The sequence below is a fragment of the Calypte anna genome, chromosome 27 (assembly GCF_003957555.1).
Source record: "Calypte anna isolate BGI_N300 chromosome 27, bCalAnn1_v1.p, whole genome shotgun sequence".
NCBI classification, from domain to species: domain Eukaryota; kingdom Metazoa; phylum Chordata; class Aves; order Apodiformes; family Trochilidae; genus Calypte; species Calypte anna.
Window position 1 is genome coordinate 3,255,152 of NC_044272.1, and position 16,603 is coordinate 3,271,754.

At 63.5% G+C, this 16,603-nt stretch overlaps 1 protein-coding gene across 1 annotated transcript; it reads left to right on the plus strand.

Annotated features, from left to right (window-relative positions):
* Nucleotides 1-492: 492 nt before the first annotated feature.
* On the plus strand, nucleotides 493-16,250 carry SLC4A1 (solute carrier family 4 member 1 (Diego blood group)). Its single transcript, XM_030465715.1, is given in 24 exon segments — nucleotides 493-549; nucleotides 3,204-3,293; nucleotides 3,427-3,523; nucleotides 4,577-4,646; nucleotides 4,783-4,868; nucleotides 6,233-6,306; nucleotides 6,525-6,702; nucleotides 6,785-6,920; nucleotides 7,217-7,352; nucleotides 8,001-8,076; nucleotides 8,834-8,858; nucleotides 8,860-8,914; nucleotides 8,916-9,017; nucleotides 9,672-9,882; nucleotides 9,985-10,188; nucleotides 10,968-11,116; nucleotides 11,546-11,740; nucleotides 12,421-12,588; nucleotides 12,681-12,770; nucleotides 12,868-13,034; nucleotides 13,445-13,698; nucleotides 13,797-13,966; nucleotides 14,730-14,903; nucleotides 15,606-16,250. Coding segments are annotated over 23 exon segments (2,916 nt in total). The 5' UTR covers nucleotides 493-549; nucleotides 3,204-3,275; the 3' UTR covers nucleotides 15,687-16,250.
* Nucleotides 16,251-16,603: the final 353 nt, after the last annotated feature.

Consider the following 16,603-nt stretch of genomic DNA (forward strand, 5'->3'; position numbering starts at 1 on the left):
ACAGCTGGAGGCCCGGCCATGTCCCCTGACCCTTCCAGGCCCCCCCACGCCCCCTTTCCCCCACCCTCCCAGCCTGGGGAACCTCCTTGGGAACCCCCCTTTTTTTTTTTTTAATTTTTTTTTAATGAAAAAAAAAAAAAAGAGAAAAACCCCAACCCCGGGAGAAGAAGGGGGGGGGGGACACACACAGATACACACAGCCCGAGGGTTCCCGGGGATTCCCCCCCCCAGGGAAACCCCGAGATTGGTAAACAAGATAGTGGGGGGGGGGGGGGAAGGAGGAAGGAGGGGGGGGGGGCACTGGGAGAGCAAACTGGCCAAGCTGGGACCGGGCGAGCGGCTCTGGGGAGGTCCAGGCCAGGCAGGGTGCAGCCTGGGTGCTTGCAAGATGTTGCACCCCGATAACCTTGTTTACGGGGGGCCCCGGGGGGGCGGGAGCCCCGAGGGGGGGGGGACAGATTAGGGAGGTGACGGTGACTCAGGGCATTCGGGTGTCGCTGGCAGCTGCGGGCAGAGCGCGGGCAGGGGCGGCGCGGAGGCACCCCCGGGGTAGGTGTGGGGGGCACGGGGGGCACCCGGGGGTCTCCCTGGGGGTGTCGGTGGGGGTGGGGGGGTCAGATGGAGCAGGTACGGTGGGGGGAGCACCCCTGGGGGGTTCTCCGGAGAGGGGTGGTGGGGTCTGTAGGGTTGTGAGAGGGGAGGGGGTGCTGGGGTGGGAGGTGATGTGGGGTGGGGATCCTGGGGGTTGGAGGGGGGAGCTGCATGGGTGGGATGTATGGGATCCATGCTGAGCACCTGCTGCTCATGGGGTCCCAGCCATGCTGCACGGGTGGGATGGGATGTATGGGATCCATGCTGAGCTGCGGTGGTACCTGCTGCGTGAAGGGTCCCAACCACGCTGCGTGGGTGGGGTGGGACGTATGGGATCCATAGTGAACCAGGCCAGTACCCACTGTGGGAGGGAGCCCACCCACGCTGCAGGCATGGCGTGGAACGTATGGGATCCATGCTGAGCTGCGTTTGGTACCGGCTGATGCTTGAGGGATCCCGGCCACGCTGCGTGGGTGGTGTGGGGTGTATGGGATCCATACTGAGCTGTGGTGGCACCCACTGCAGGAGGGAATTCAGCTGTACCATGGAGAGGGCTTGGGGATGTATAGGATCCATACTGAGCTGTGGTGGTCCCTGCTACTCCGGGGATTCCAGCCACAGTGCATGGATGGTGTGGGATGTATAGGATCCATACTGAATGCCTCTGCGGGAGGAGCGGGCTCCGTGCTGCAGGGGGCCCGTGTGTGCTTGGGGAGGTATGGGCTCTATACTGAGCCGTGATGGATGGGGTGAGGCACAGGGGCTGTGCGGGGCGGGAGGTATGGGCTCTATACTGAGCTCCTTGGCAGTGTAGGGTAGGAGACATGTCGGGTGTAGGAGGTATGGACTCCATACACCCGGGTTGTACCCTATAGGAGCTTTGGGCTCTATACTGCGCACCTGGGGTGTATCCTATAGGAGGACTGAGCTCTCTGCTGGGCACATGGGGTGTACCCTATAGGAGCTTTGGGCTCTATCTGGCCCGGGGCGATGCCGGGGGTGCAGGCTTCGTCCCGACCCCCCGTGTAGGACATATGGGCTCTATAGGGTTCGGGTGGCACAGGGACGGCTACGGCGGGTCGGGGTGACCTGGGCACAGGGTCCCGCTCTCCCCCCAGCCCCTCACCCGGCCCCGGGACAAAGCGGGGGGCAGCGGGGGGAGCGGGGCGGGGTCCCGGGCGTTATCAGCGGGGCACAGCCCGGTACACCGGGATGATGCAAGAGCCGCCGGAGGGACCGGGGGGGGACCTGGGGGGGAGCCCCGGGACGGGACGGCCTGGGGGGGCCGGGGGCAGCCGGCGCTGCGAGGCCAGGCGGGGCAGGAAGGAGGAGGCCGGGTCCGGAGCCGTCCCGGTTCCCGTGGCCCCGCCGCGGCTCCCGCGCCCCGTCGGGGATCCCGCGGCCCCAGCGGGGGCTCCGTGACCGCCCCCTCCCCGGCTCCCGCCGCCCCCGCCGGCATCACCCTGGTGAGATCTAGGGGGGCTGGTCCCCCCCCTCAAAGCCCCCCCCCCACGCCCTGATCTTTCAGACACCCCCCCCCGCTGCACACCCCTGGGTCAGGATGGTGCAGGGGGGCAACCAGGGTCCCCGTTTCCCCCCCAAACTGGGAGGGGGGGGTGGGTGTCCCGCTGAGGCTGGGGGGGTTGGGGAGGACCCACCCAACCCCCCACCCCCCACCCCGGAGGCTCTGGGACTGGGGGACAAGTGGAGGGTCATGGGGTCGGGTTATAGGGGAGGGGGGGCCCCGCTGGGTCCCCCGAGGCTGCCGCGGGGGGGGCACAGTGCGGGGCCAGGTCGCCCCCTGGCGGTTGTGTGTGTCCCCCCCCCCCGCCCCCCTCCCCGGCTCTGGGGCAGCTGCGGGCCAGAGGGAGAACGGGGGGGGCAGAGGGAGGTTGCAGGTACACGCTGCATCCCCCCCTCCAGGCACCCACCCGCCCCCCGGGGGGGCTTCAGAGGCTTTGGGTGCCTGGAGGGTGGGTGGGGGCAGCAGAACCACCACCCCCCGCCCCGGAGTGGGCGCGCCGGGTTGCTGCGGGGTGCGTGTGCCATCCCGCTCCAAGCGGCACCCGTGAGCCCCGTTGTGCCTCAGTTTCCCCTTTCTCACCCCAATGCTCTGCCAAGGGGCTGGCTGGGGACCCCGGGGGTGGCAGTGGGGGACCCCAGCCCCTGTGCTTGGGTCTATAAGGGACCCTATCTATGTGTGAGGGTCTGTATGAGACCCCAGCCCCTCCATATGGGTCTATACGGGACCCCAGCCCCCGGTCATGGCTCTGTAGGGGCCGTGACCCCTGAGTGCAGGACCCGGTGGAACCAACCGCCCTGCGTGGGCACGGGTGGGCCGGGACAGATGCCGTGTCCCCGGTGAGACTCTGCTGGGGCTCTGCCATCGCCTGACGTCCGTTCCCACCAAGGGCAGGGCACCGGGTCCCCAGGGACCCCCCCATCCCCTCCCGGTCGGCGGGGAGCGGGTGACGCAGGCAGGGACTGCAGGAATGGTCTGGGTGTCCATCCCCCATCCCAAGGGACAAACCCCACATCCTGGGGAACACCGAGTGCTGCCCCAAACCTCCCCTAACATCTTTTCTTCTCCTTTCCCCCCGTGCCCGGTCCAGGCCGGGTTATGGTGCCGCCGGGCTGACTGCTGGGACGCAGCGAGGTGGCAGCAGGGGGCCGAGCCCGGAGCCATGGAGGGGCCCGGCCAGGTAGGGACCCCCGGCCCCAAGCCTCGGCTCTGCCCCCCCGGCCAGCTCCTGCCCTCCCCCCCCCCGGCACGGCCCCGGCGAGGACCTGGGGGTGCTGGTCCCCTCTGAGCCCTTTTCTGTTTTTATCCCACAGGAGGCCTACGAGGAGGGGATGAGGAGGAGCCTGGACCCTGAGGGCTACGAGGATCCTGGAATAAAGAGCTCCCGCCTGTCCCTGGGGGAGATGAGCAGTGAGTGGCTCCCCCGGTGCTGGGGGACAGGGGTACACTTGGGCACCAGGGTTGCATGGGGTGGCACTGCATGGTCACTGGTGTCACACGGGCACCAACATTGCATGGGGTGGCACTGCATGGTCACTGGTGTCACACGGGCATCAGGGTTGCTTGGGGTGGCACTGAGTGGGCACTGGTGTCACACGAACACTGGGGTTGCGTGGGGTGGCACTGCATGGTCACTGGTGTCACACGGGCATCAGGGTTGCTTGGGGTGGCACTGAGTGGGCACTGGTGTCACACGAGCACTGGGGTTGCATGGGGTGGCACTGCATGGTTATTGGTGTCACATAGGCACCAGTATGGTAGAGGTGACAGCATTGCATGAGTGCTGGCACCAGCTTTGTGTGGGAAGTGGCACTGGGTGGGTGCCAGTGCCTCAGGGGCACCAGTGGACCCTGCATGAGTGGCATGCTGCATGGGTGTCAGTCTTGTGGGTGCCAGTGTGGCACAGGGATCAGAGAGCACAGGGTGTGGGGGTGCCAGGGCTGCAGTGGCACCAGGCTGCATGGCAAGGAGGTGTTGCACGGGCAGGAGCACTGCACAGGAATGTTGCATGGGTGCCAGGGTCGCATGGGCACGGCGTTGCATGGGTGCCAGCGTTGCACAAGCATGTTGCACGGCTGCCAGCATTGCACGGGCACCAGCATTGCACGGGGGCAAGTGTTGCACGGGTGCCAGTGTTGCACGGGCAGGGGGCTCTCTCAGAGCCCGGGGGGGCTCAGACAGGACACTCAGCCCTCAGGGTCACATCGTGCCCAGGCAATGACACCCGGAGCAGGTGAGGTGGCACTTCCAGGGCTGTGGGTGCTGAACCCGGGGACCCAGAGCCCCGCGGGAGCTAAGGGAGGGTCTTTGTGCCCCAGAACGTCCCTTTTCCCAAAGTTAATTTGGAGCCACCGCCCCAAGGGGGTGCTCAGGCCACGCCAGCACCCAGCTCCTGGGGTCCCCTCTTTTTTTTTTTTTTGGGGGGGGTGTGCAGGGGGTAACGCTGCCGCCTGTTCTGCGCAGGGGCCAGCGCTGGCACCGCGTCCCCCCTGCAGGCTTGGAGGGCCAGAGCCGAGCAGCTGAAGCCCCTGCGGTGAGTCCCCCCTAAACTGGGGAGGGGGGGGGCCGGCTGCTGCCCCACCTGCCCGGCTGGCATCGGCAAGGGGAGGCTGCTGGCACCCATGGGTGCCGGCGCTGACCCCCCCGTCCCGGCGGTGTGTGTTTTGCAGGCAGTATCTGCCCGGCCGCCGGGGATGCTATGACCTGGATGGGAGGAGGCACGGGGCCGGGGCCCCCCCGGGACAGGCCAGGCAGCGTGAGTGACCGCGGGGACACCGGGGGACAAAAGCCAACCCCGGCGTGTGTCCCCCATAGCCCTCCGTCGCGACGCTCACCCTGGCTTTGCCACCCCCGCAAGGTGTCCCGCAAGGGTGAATGTCACCCGGGTGTCAGGGCAGGCTGCGGGGTGGCCGTCACCCGGGTGTCAGGGCACACCGCGGGGTGACCGCTGCCACTTGCCCGTAATCGCCGGCTGATTGAGGATAAATAAAGCCTTTGTTTGGGGTGAGGACAAGAACCACTTGGGGCTGAACGCCGGCTGGCGCCGGGCGGCTCGGCGGTGGTGACAGCGGGCTGGGACGAGGACAGGCTCGTGCCCAGGTGCCACGCCGCTGGGGACACCAGGAGGGGACACACGTGCCCTGTCCCCAGCCCCGTGGGCGCGGTACCCTTCAGCTGGCAGAGCGGGGTGCGGGTCTGGTGGCATCACCCCGGTGGGTGGCACCGACCTGGCAGCGAGGGGACCGCCGTGGTCCCCAGAGGGGTGCGGGGGGGACAGGGTGAGCTTGTCCCCGCCACCGGGGTGGCTGCGGGCGGGCGGGAGCTCCGCCGGTGTTTACTGTCAGCAAAGGCAAAGTGCTCCGGGATTTATGGTGCACACAGGGCGGCTGCGGGGCGTGGGGCTCGTCCTCCCCCTTTATAGAGCTGGGGGGGCCGTGGGCAGCGCAGGGGGGGGCGCAGGTAGGCAGGGGACGGGGACAGGGACAGGGACACCCGGGGATGTGCTGTCCCTGTGTCAGCCCGAGGGACAGGGACCGGTGCTGGGGTCAGAGCTGTGCTGGTGGTGGGGTGGGGGGGGGTCAGAGGGTGACCACCAGCTCTGCCCTCCCCCTGGTCCCCATGGTGTCCCCAGACTGTCACCCTGCCCAGGAGGTGGGCTGCGGGGATGGGAGGGGCTGGAGCTGGGCAGAAGCAAGGGGGGAGGGAAGGGAGGGACAAATAAACGAACCCCAGCTGGGGCTGGGATGGGCAATGGGTGGGGGACACGTCCAGAGAGTCCCAACTGGGTTATGGGGCAGGGGACACCTCCAGGAGCCCCAGTTGGGGGGGATGGGTGGGGGTGATGGGGCAGGGAACACCTCCAGGAGTCCCTGTTGGGGATGTGTGGGGCTGATGGGGCAGGGGACACCTCCAGGAGCCCCAGTTGGGGCTGGGTGGGGGTGATGGGGCAGGGGACACCTCCAGGAGTCCCAAGTGGGGTTGGGTGGGGGTGATGGGGCAGGGGACACCTCCAGGCAACTGCAGTCGGATCTGGGGTGGGGGTGATGGGGGGAGACAGCTCCAACAGACCCCAAGGGGGTCAGCAGGCACCAACTAACCCGGGGGTGGTTCTGCTCACAGCTCCATCAGTGACCGATGTGGACCTGGAGGCGTCAGGAAGCAGGAGGCCCGTGTCCCACCAGGACACCCATGAGGTGGGTGCTGCCCTAGGGACCCCCACATCCCCTCTCCATTCCTGTGGGCGGGCAGACAGTGTGGCCACCTGGGGACAAACCCCACGCCAACCCCTGGGGGGACACAGGGGCACAATGGGGGTGTGGGGGTGCTGGCAGGGGCAGCCACAGCTCTGGGGCTGCTGGGGGACCTTGGCGCGGGCAGGGGACCTTGAACCCTCCCCTGGCTCTGGCTGCAGGGCTACGTGGAGCTGCATGAACTGGTCGTGGGTAGCACGAAGGAGCTGTTCTGGATGGAAGCTGCCCACTGGCTCAAGCTGGAGGAGGACTTCAAGGAAGCCGGGCACTGGAATCAGCCCCATCTTTCCTTCTTGACCTACCGCAGCCTCCTGGAGATCCGCAGGGCTTTGGCCAAAGGTGGGGACCCCAGGAAGGGCCGGGATGTTGCCGGGGGGACTCCCCAAGGCCAGCAGGTTGGTGACAGCTCTGTCCCCTACAGGCGCAGTGCTCTTCGACGTGGAGGCCACCTCGCTGGCTGCCATCGCCCACGTCCTCATCGACCAAATGATCTACGAGGGGCAGCTCAAACCCCAGGACCGGGAGGACATCCTGAGGACGCTGCTGCTGCAGCACAAGTAGGGGCAGGGCTGGCAGCCCCTTGGGGGGGGGGTGCGGGGGGACACACATACACACACACACCCCCCAATGTCCAGGCTGGATCCATCCCCAGCAAATCCCGCTGGAACCCGGCACAGGCTGGAAAAACCCCTCAGCCATTTGGCTTCGCCTCCCAGCCCAGTTTGGGGGGGTCCCCACGCAGCCCCGGGGCTGGGGATGTGTTATGGGGGTGGGTTTTGCTTTTGGGTTTTTTTTTTTTCGGTTTTCCGGGGGGGTCAATGGTGCTGACCCACCTGATCCCCCCCCACCCCAGGCACCCCAGAGAGGGAGAATCGCTCGGGACACCCGCGCAGCTCCAGCGCTCGGGCACCGGGAGGGCAGAGGCGGAGCAGCCGCTGCTGCGGGAGCAACAACCCCTGGAGCTGCGGAGCCTCGGGGGCACCGAGCAGGTGAGAGGGGACAACGGGGACATGAGGGACACAGGGGGGACTCTGGGGGGCAAGGGACAAAGGTGTCAGGTCCGGCCAAAGCTGTCAGACGGGTGCATTTGCACGGACGAGCGCAGGCTCACGCAGACGGTCACCCGCAGCCTTCCTGGCACGTGGGGTCACACGCGTGAACATGCGTGTGCAGGCGTGCAAGCAGGGGAGGTGTTGCCGTGGGATGGTGTAGAGGTGGTGGTGAGGGAGCTGGGCTTGGAGGGGACACAGTAGGGATGGAGGGGGACACACCAGGGATGGATGGGGACACACAGGAGATGGTGGGGGACACACGGGAGATGGAGGGGGACACAGTAGAGATGGAGGGGACCAGGGATGGTGAGGGACACACTGGAGATGTAGGGGGACACATAGGGATGGAAGGGGACACACCAGGGATGGTGGGGGACACAGTAGAGATGGTGGGGGACACACCAGGGAGGAAGGGGGACACACCAGGGGTGGTGGGGACGTGCAGGGGAAGTTGTGGGGACATACAGGGGATGGTGGGGGACACATCGAGGAGAGAAGGGGACACACCAGGGCTGGAGGGTGACACGCAGGGGACAGCCACCAAAGCCAGCCAGTTGACTCCTGCCATTGCTCTGCCCACCACAGAGCCTGGGGGGCACCACGAGCCCCCTGCTCCCCCAGAAGGTCCCCGAGGATGCTGAGGCCACCTTGGTCCTCGTGGGTGAGTGGGCAGGGGGGGCAGGGTTGGGGTGCTGGGTGCTGGGTGAGGGTGGTGGGTGGGGGGTCGGGGTGCACAGTGGGAGCTTTGGTGTCCTCCTGCTCGCTCACTCGCTGCTTTTCTTGCACTTTTTTGGCTCTCCCCACCCTCAGCCCTCACTGCCACCGCTGCTGCTGCTCAGCGCTGCTCTCCCTCATGTCCCTCTGTCCTCTGTGTCCCCAATGTCCCCGTGCTCCCACGCCCACCCACCCCTCCGTCCCCATATCCCTGCACCTCTGCCTCCTGATGTCTGCATGCCCTGCCTATTCCCTTTGTCCCTCATGTCCCCACCTGTGTCACCTCCCAATAACTCCATCCTGTTCCTCCCTGTCCCCTTGTCCCCACACCCCAATGTTCTGATGTCCCCATGCTCCTGTGTCCCCACATCCCCATGTCCCTGTACCTCTGCCTCCTGATGTCCGTGTGCCCTGCCCCATTCCTTTTGTCCTCACAACCTGTCACCTACCAATAACCCCATCCCTGTTCCTCTGTGTCCCCGTGTCCCCACACCCCAATGTTTTGTTGTCCCCATGCTCCTGTGTCCCCATGACTGTGTCACCTGCCAATAACTCCATCCCTGTTACTCTGTGTCCCCTTGTCCTCACACCCCAATGTTTCGATGTCCCCATGCCTGTCCCCTGTGACCCCATCCCATCCCATCCCATCCCATCCCATCCCATCCCATCCCATCCCATCCCATCCCATCCCATCCTCCCCCCAGGCTGTGCAGCCTTCCTGACCAGCCCACTTGGCCTTCGTGCCGCCTGAGGGCCGCTGCCACCTGGACGGTGTCCTCGATGTCCCCCTTGCCCGTCCGTTTCCTCTGGGTGCTCCTGGGCCCCGACTCCCCCCACCTCAGCTACCACGAGATCGGCCGCGCCGTTGCCACCATGATGGCTGAGAGGGTATGGGCTCACCTGCCACCCCCTGTGTCACCCCCAGTGCCACCCCCTGTGTCACCCCCAGTACCACCTGCAGTACCACCCCCTGTGTCACCCCCAGTGCCACCATCACTGCCATCCCCAGTGCCACCATCACTGCTACCATCACTGCCACCATCACTGCCACCCCCTGTGTCACCCACAGTGCCACCCACAGTGTCACCCCCACTGTCAACCCCCGTGTCACTCCCTGTGTCAGCCCCAGTGTCACCCCCAGTGCCACCATCACTGCAACCATCACTGCCACCCCCAGTGCCACCACCACTCCCACCACCACTGCCACCCCCAGTGTCACCCCAGTGCCACTATCCCCATGTCCCTTGTCCCTCCATCCCTATGTCCCCAGACCCCTCCATTCCCATATCCCCTGTCCCTCCACCCCCATGTCCCTTGTCCCTCCATTCCATGCCCTTGTCCCTCCATCCCCACATCCCCTGTCCCTCCATTCCCACCTCCCCAGACCCCCCCATCTCGATGCCCCCTGTCCCTCCATCCCCCTGTCCCTCTCCCCCCATCCCCACGTCCCCTGTCCCCACACAAAGCCCCCTCAGGGTGTTCCCAGCAGCACCCAAAGGTGTGGGAGCTGCCTACACCCCTTCTCCCTGGGCCACCCCACAGATTTTTCGTCGGGATGCTTACCTGGCCGAGGGTCGCCAGGACCTTCTGAGGGGGGTGGAGGACTTTTTGGAGGCCAGCATCGTCGTGCCACCCACCGAGACCCCCAGTGAGCAGCTGCTCCACGCCCTGGTACCCCTGCAGCACCAGCTCCTCCGCCGCCGCTACCAACCCCCCGAGAAGACCTCGGGAGGGGATTTCTTGAAAGACCTGGGTAGGTTGGGGGGACCCCAACACCCCACACCCACCCTCAGCACCTTCATCCCCGCGCTTGGTGGGACTCCAACCTTCCATGTCCCCCTCTTTGTGTCCCCAGGGCTGGAGGAGCCGGGGCAGGAGGAGGATGACCCCCTGAGGAGGACAGGGAGACCTTTTGGGGGGTTGGTGAGGGACATCTGCAGGAGGTACCCCAAATATCTCAGTGACATCAAGGATGCTCTCAGCCCCCAGTGCTTGGCCGCTGTCATCTTCATCTACTTCGCGGCGCTGTCACCCGCTGTCACCTTTGGAGGGTTGCTGAGTAAGGAAGGGGACGAGGGGGGGGATGTGGGGTGGGAGGGAGGTGGCAGAAACCACAGCGTGGTTGGAAGGGACCTCCTGAGCTCATCGGGTCCGACCCCCCCTGCTACACCAGGACCATCCAGTGGGGGGGCGCATCAAGGGCACATTCAGGTGGGGTTTGGAAACCTCCAGAGAAGGAGACCCCATAACCCCCCCCCCCCCCAGAGGCCAGGGCTCTGTCACCCTCCCAAATGAAAACCTTCACCCAGGACAGGTTCAGGTGGGGTTTGGAAACCTCCAGAGAAGGAGACCCCACAAACATCCCCCCCCCAACCCTGGGCAGCCTGGGCCAGGGCTCTGTCACCCTACCAAGTGAAAACCTTCACCCAAGACAGGTTTAGGTGGGGTTTGGAAACCTCTAGAGAAGGAGACCCCTAACCCCACCCCAAAGGCCAGGGCTCTGTCACCCTCCCCGTGAAATCCTTCACCCAGGACATGTTCAGGTGGGGTTTGGAAACCTCCAGAGAAGGAGACCCCACAAACCCCTCTCTGGGCAGCCTGGGCCTCTCTCACCCTCCCAGTGAAACCCTTCTCCTGCTGTTTGTGTGGGACTTCCCCCACCCATCACCCCTTCTCCTACCACTGGGGACATCCCCGAGCTGGGGGAAGGGGTGGCACCTCCTGGGGATGGACCCGGGGGGGTGTGGGGAGTGATTGCAGCCCCTTAGCCTGGATGGAGGAGGGGGGGACAGTGTCCTGGCACCCACCAGCTCTGTGTCTGTGTCCCCCCCCACCCAGGTGAGAAGACCAAGGGTATGATGGGGGTGTCGGAGCTGCTCATCTCTACCTGTGTGCAGTGTGTCCTCTTCAGCCTCCTCAGTGCTCAACCTCTCCTCGTCGTGGGCTTTTCGGGGCCCCTCCTTGTCTTTGAGGAAGCCTTCTACTCGGTGGGTGCCCCCCAGCACCCCTGGGTGCCCCCCTGCACCCAGCCCCTGGGTGCCCCCCACCCATCCCTGCTGATCCCCATGGGGGGGGCAACCCCCGGGGGGTGCTGGGCACAGGGGACAATGCCACGAGGGGGTGGCATGGGGGGGATGGGACACAGAGGGTGGCACAGGGGGGATGTCACACGGGTGATGACGTCATGTGGGTGATGACGTCATGTGGGTGACGTCATAGCATGGCTCGAGCCCTCCATTGGTGGCAGGGGGTGACACCCATCGTGTGACACCCTGTGGGTGCTGCCAGGCAGGTGACCCCACAGAGGTCCTGCCACACCTGGGACCCCCACACAGGGCCACCGTGGGACCCCGGGCTCCTTCCCCAGTGGGTGCTCCGTGGGGCTGACGGGGCTGTCCCCCCCTCTGGCTCCCCAGTTCTGCAGTGCCAATGGCATGGAGTACATCGTGGGTCGGGTCTGGGTCGGGTTCTGGATGATCCTGCTGGTGCTGGTGGTGGTGGCCTGTGAGGGCAGCTTCCTGGTGCGCTACCTGTCCCGCTACACCCAGGAGATCTTCTCCTTCCTCATCTCCCTCATCTTCATCTTCGAGACCTTCTCCAAGCTCGTCACGGTGAGGGGGGGGTGTCCCACGGATGGGGGGGCTGCAGGTCATGCTCCTCACCCGTGGGAGAGGGGGGAGGAATGGCAAAAAGTGCAGAGAGGGATGGAGCTCACCTTCCAGCCTCTCCTTCTCCTCCTTCTCCTCCTCCTCCTCCTCCTCCTTCTCCTTCTCCTCCTCGTCCTCATCCTCGTCCTCCTCCTCCTCCTCGTCCTCGTCCTCCTCCTCCTCCTCCTCCTTCTCTTCCTCCTCCTCCTCCTCCTCCTGCCCAGGGGTTTCCCTGCTCCTCCTTTTCTCCACAGGGGGTTCTGGGCACAGGGGGGTGATGCCCAGGTCCTTGCCCAAGACCCATCTCCTGGCTCAGCCTCCCCCTGGCTGGCTGGTGGCAATGGGACATTGACAGATTTATTGGCGCCCAACGTGGGGCCCGAGCTGATTGGCTCGAGCCCAGTTCAAACTTTGACTAATTTGCCTAAATAGTTTGAATTCCAACTCCATGGGAGAATTGGCTTTGCTGCCTGCCCACAGGGACATCCCTGGGGCTGGGGAGGTGACAGTCAGGCCAGGTGTCCCCTCACACCCTGGTTGGGTGTCCTCATGGACAATCCCTTCCCTGCTCCAACCCCATGGGCAAAGGAAGGTGTGGAAAACCCATCCCACTGCTCCCTGACCCTGTCCCTTGCCCTCCCCAGATATTCAGCCAGCACCCTCTGCAGCGACACTACAACGTGCAGCCCACTGCCAGCCCCAGGGTGCCAGAACCCAACACAGCTCTGCTGTCCCTTGTCCTCATGGCTGGCACCTTCTTCTTGGCCTTTTTCCTCCGCAAGTTCAAGAACAGCGCGTTCCTGCCCGGCAAGGTGAGGATTTGGGGTCTTTGCTCCACGGGGACATCCTCAGCCAAAGGGAGGGGGACAGGGGTGGCTTTAATGTGGCCTTGGTGTCCCCGCAGGCCCGGCGTTTGATCGGAGACTTCGGTGTCCCCATCTCCATCTTCATCATGGCCCTGGTGGACTTCTTCATCAAGGACACCTACACCCAGGTCTGGGAGGAGTGGGAGGGCAGGGCTGGGGGACACCCAGGGAGCCGGGTGCCCATCCCTGTGTCCCCCTCACTCCTCCACCTCTGCTCCCTTCCAGAAACTCAACGTCCCCAAAGGGCTGGAGGTCACCAACTCGAGCGCCCGGGGTTGGTTCATCAACCCCATGGGGGAGAGAATCCCCTTCCCCATCTGGATGATGTTTGCCTCCGTGGTGCCTGCACTCCTGGTCTTCATCCTCATCTTCCTCGAGACACAGATCACCACGTGAGGACCCCCAGGAGGGATTGGGGGGGGGGGGGATAAAGGGTGGGGGGGGGAGGGGAAAGGGTGGGGGGAATAAAGGGTGGGGGGGGTAAAGGGTGGGGGAATAAAGGGTGGGGGGGAATAAAGGGTGGTGGGGGGTAAAGGATGAGGAGAGGAAAGGGTGGGGTGGAATAAAGGGTGGGGGAATAAAGGGTGGGGAGGGTAAAGGGTGAGGGGGTAAAAGGTGGGGGGGAATAAAGGGTTGGGAGGGAAGGGTAAAGGGTGGGGGAATAAAGGGTGGGGGGGGGGTAAAGGGTGGGGGAAATAAAGGGTGGAGAGGGTAAAGGTTGTGGGGGGGTAAAGAGTGGGGGCAATAAAGGATGGGGCGGGCTGTGGCACCACTGACTCTTCCTCTTCTGTCCCCCCCCCAGGCTCATCGTCAGCAAGCCCGAGAGGAAGCTGGTGAAGGGCACGGGTTTCCACCTGGATCTGCTGCTGATCGTGGCCATGGGGGGGTTGGCAGCACTTTTTGGCATGCCCTGGCTCAGTGCCACCACCGTCCGCACCATCACCCACGCCAACGCCCTGACGGTCATGAGCAAAACCTCAGCTCCTGGGGACAAGGCTCAGATCCTGGAGGTCAAGGAGCAGAGGATCAGTGGCTTGTTGGTGGCCGTGCTCATCGGTGAGATGGGGAGGTGCCTCCTTCCCCCCCTTACACCTCAGGGTGAGGGGTTGGGTGCCCCCTGGATGTCACCCCTGACCTCTCCTTCCCCACCTCAGGTGTCTCCATCCTCATGGAGCCCATCCTGAAGTTCATCCCCCTGGCTGTGCTCTTTGGCATCTTCCTCTACATGGGTGTCACCTCCCTCTTTGGCATTCAGCTCTTTGACCGCATCCTGCTCCTCCTGATGCCACCCAAGTACCACCCCAGCGAGCCCTATGTCACCCGGGTGAGTGACACCCTGAGGCTGGGGCACCCCGAGGTGCTGCCTGGGGCTCCCTGCAGGGCCTCCTGCTCTGGTGCTGACCTCCCCCAAGCATCCCAAAAAAGGTTTAGAGTGCTGAAAGCATCAGCCCAGGAAGGGGTTTGGGGGTGCTTAAGCCACCATCCAGCACCCCAAAAGGTTTTGGGGTCCTGAAGCCACCATGAAGCACCCCAGAAAGGGTTTGGGGTGCTGAAGCCACAACAAAACACCCAAGGAAGGGTTTTGAGGGTGCTGAAATCACCACCCAGGACCCCTGGAAGGTTTGGGGTGCTGAAGCCATCATGAAGCACCTCAGGAAGGGTTTTGGGGTGCTGAAAGCACCACTCCAGGAAGAGGTTTGGGGGTGGTTAAGCCACCACTCAGCACCCCAAAAAGTTTTGGGGTTCTGAAGCCACCATGAAGAACCCCAGGAAGGGTTTAGGGGTGCTGAAAACACCACTCCAAGAAGGGTTTGGGGTACTGAAGCCACCACAAAGAACCCAAGGAAGGGTTTTGGGGGTGCTGAAATCACCACCCAGCACCCCAGGAAGGTTTTGGGGTGCTGAAAGCACCACCCCAGGAAGAGGTTTGGGGTGCTGAAAACACCATTCCAAGAAGGGTTTGGTGTGCTGAAGCCACCATGAAACACTCCAGGAAAGGTTTGGGGTGCTGAAAACACCACCCCAAGTAGGGTTTTGGGGTGCTGGAGCCACCCCCTTTGACCCCTCCCCGGTTCCTTCTCCTCCAGGTGAAGACGTGGCGGATGCATCTCTTCACCTTCACCCAGATCGTGGTCCTGGTGCTGCTCTGGGTGGTGAAATCCACCCCGGCCTCCCTGGCTCTGCCCTTCGTCCTCATCCTCACCGTGCCCCTGCGGCGTTTCCTCCTGCCCCGGATCTTCAGGGACATCGAGCTCAAATGTGTACGTGGGAAGGGATGGAGCCACCCCGGGGCTGGCCCTGTCCCCATCCTCATCCCTGTCCCAGTCCTTGTCCCCACCCCTATTCTCATCCCTGTCCCCTCCCCTGTGCCCATCCTTGTCCCTGTCCCCATCCTCATCCCTGTCCCCACCCTTGTCCTTGTCCCCAGCCTCATCCTGGTCACTGTTCCCAACCCTATCCCATCCCTGTCCCTTTCCCTCTCCTCACTCCTGTCCCCATCCTTGCCCCAACACCATCCCTGTCCCTCTCCCCAGCCTCATCCCCATCCCTGTCCCTATCTTTGTCCCTGTCCCATTCCCTCTTCCCATCCTCATCCCCATCCTTTTCCCCACCTCTGTCCCCGTCCCCATCCTCATCCTCATACCTATCCCTATCCCCATCCCCACTCCTATCCCAATCCTTGTCCCCACCCCTATTCTCATCCCTGTCCCCTCCCCTGTCCCCATCCCCATCCCTGTTCCCATCCCTATCCCCATCCCTCTCCCTATCCTCATCCTCCAATCCTCCTATCCCTGTCCCCATCCCCATCCCCACTCCTGTCCCTATCCTTGTCCCCACCCCATTCTCATCCCTGTCCCCATCCTTATCCCTCTCCCTATCCTCATCCTCACTCCCATCCCTGTCCCCATCCTTGTCCCCATCCCTCTCCCTGTCCCCCCCTCACCCCTCTCCTCTCCCCCCAGTTGGACGCAGACGACGCAGTGGTGACATTTGAGGAGGTGGAGGGGACAGATGTGTACAACGAGGTGCAGATGCCCAGCTAAGGGGTGACCCCCCCCCCCCGACAGCCCCCACCTCCCCCTCCCCAACCCCCCAGGAATGGAGCTTTTTTTAATTATTATTATTATTATTATTTAGTATTTTTCTTTTTTTTTTCCCCTTCTAAAAAATATTTGGGATGTTCTGATCTCACCCAACACTTTGCTGGTGAAGACACCGGGGGGGTTTTGGGGGGGGGGGGGGGTGTCCCACAAACTGTCACCATGCTGTCCCCAAAGCCACCCTGGGGCTCTGACTGGGCTCAAGGAGCTGGAGGAAGAGGAGGGAGGAGGAAGGCAGGGATGGGAGAAGACAGTGAGGATGGGGACAGAGGATGTGTGTGTGTGTTCCCCCCCCCCTTTAGGGGCCCCCCCAAACAAATTTTGGGGTGTACATAGTCCAGTGAGAGGGTTTAGGTATGGAGAGAAGAGAAATCATGCTTTAAAACAAAAAAAAACACAAAAAAAAAGAAAATTACAGCCATGCTTCTGTAGGTAGAGATTGCTGGGAACCAAATCCCCCAAAAGCACCTTAAAAAGGACCAAAAAAAAGGAAAAAAGAAAAAAAAAAAAAAAAAAAAAACAACCCCAAAGCAAGCAGCTGCAAGGAGTGATCTGTATATTTGATGCTAAGGATGGGGGGAGGTTGTAATTTATTTCCCAGGGCTGCTGGGGCTCCCACCGTGTGTGTGTGTGTGTGTGTGTGTGTACATACTAGAAACTAGGTGATATTAAAAAAAAAACCCTCAGATTTTTCTAGAAAAGCTTCTTCTAAAGGCTCCTGGGCAAGGCCTGAGCTCCCCAGCCCAGCCTGGCAGTGCCCTTTGGCTTTAGTGTCATTTTAGTGTCATTCCTCTGGGGTTTTGGAGCCTTTCAGTTAAATCCAGGGAGTTTTTCCTTGGTTTTTTTCCCTTGCTTGCTGA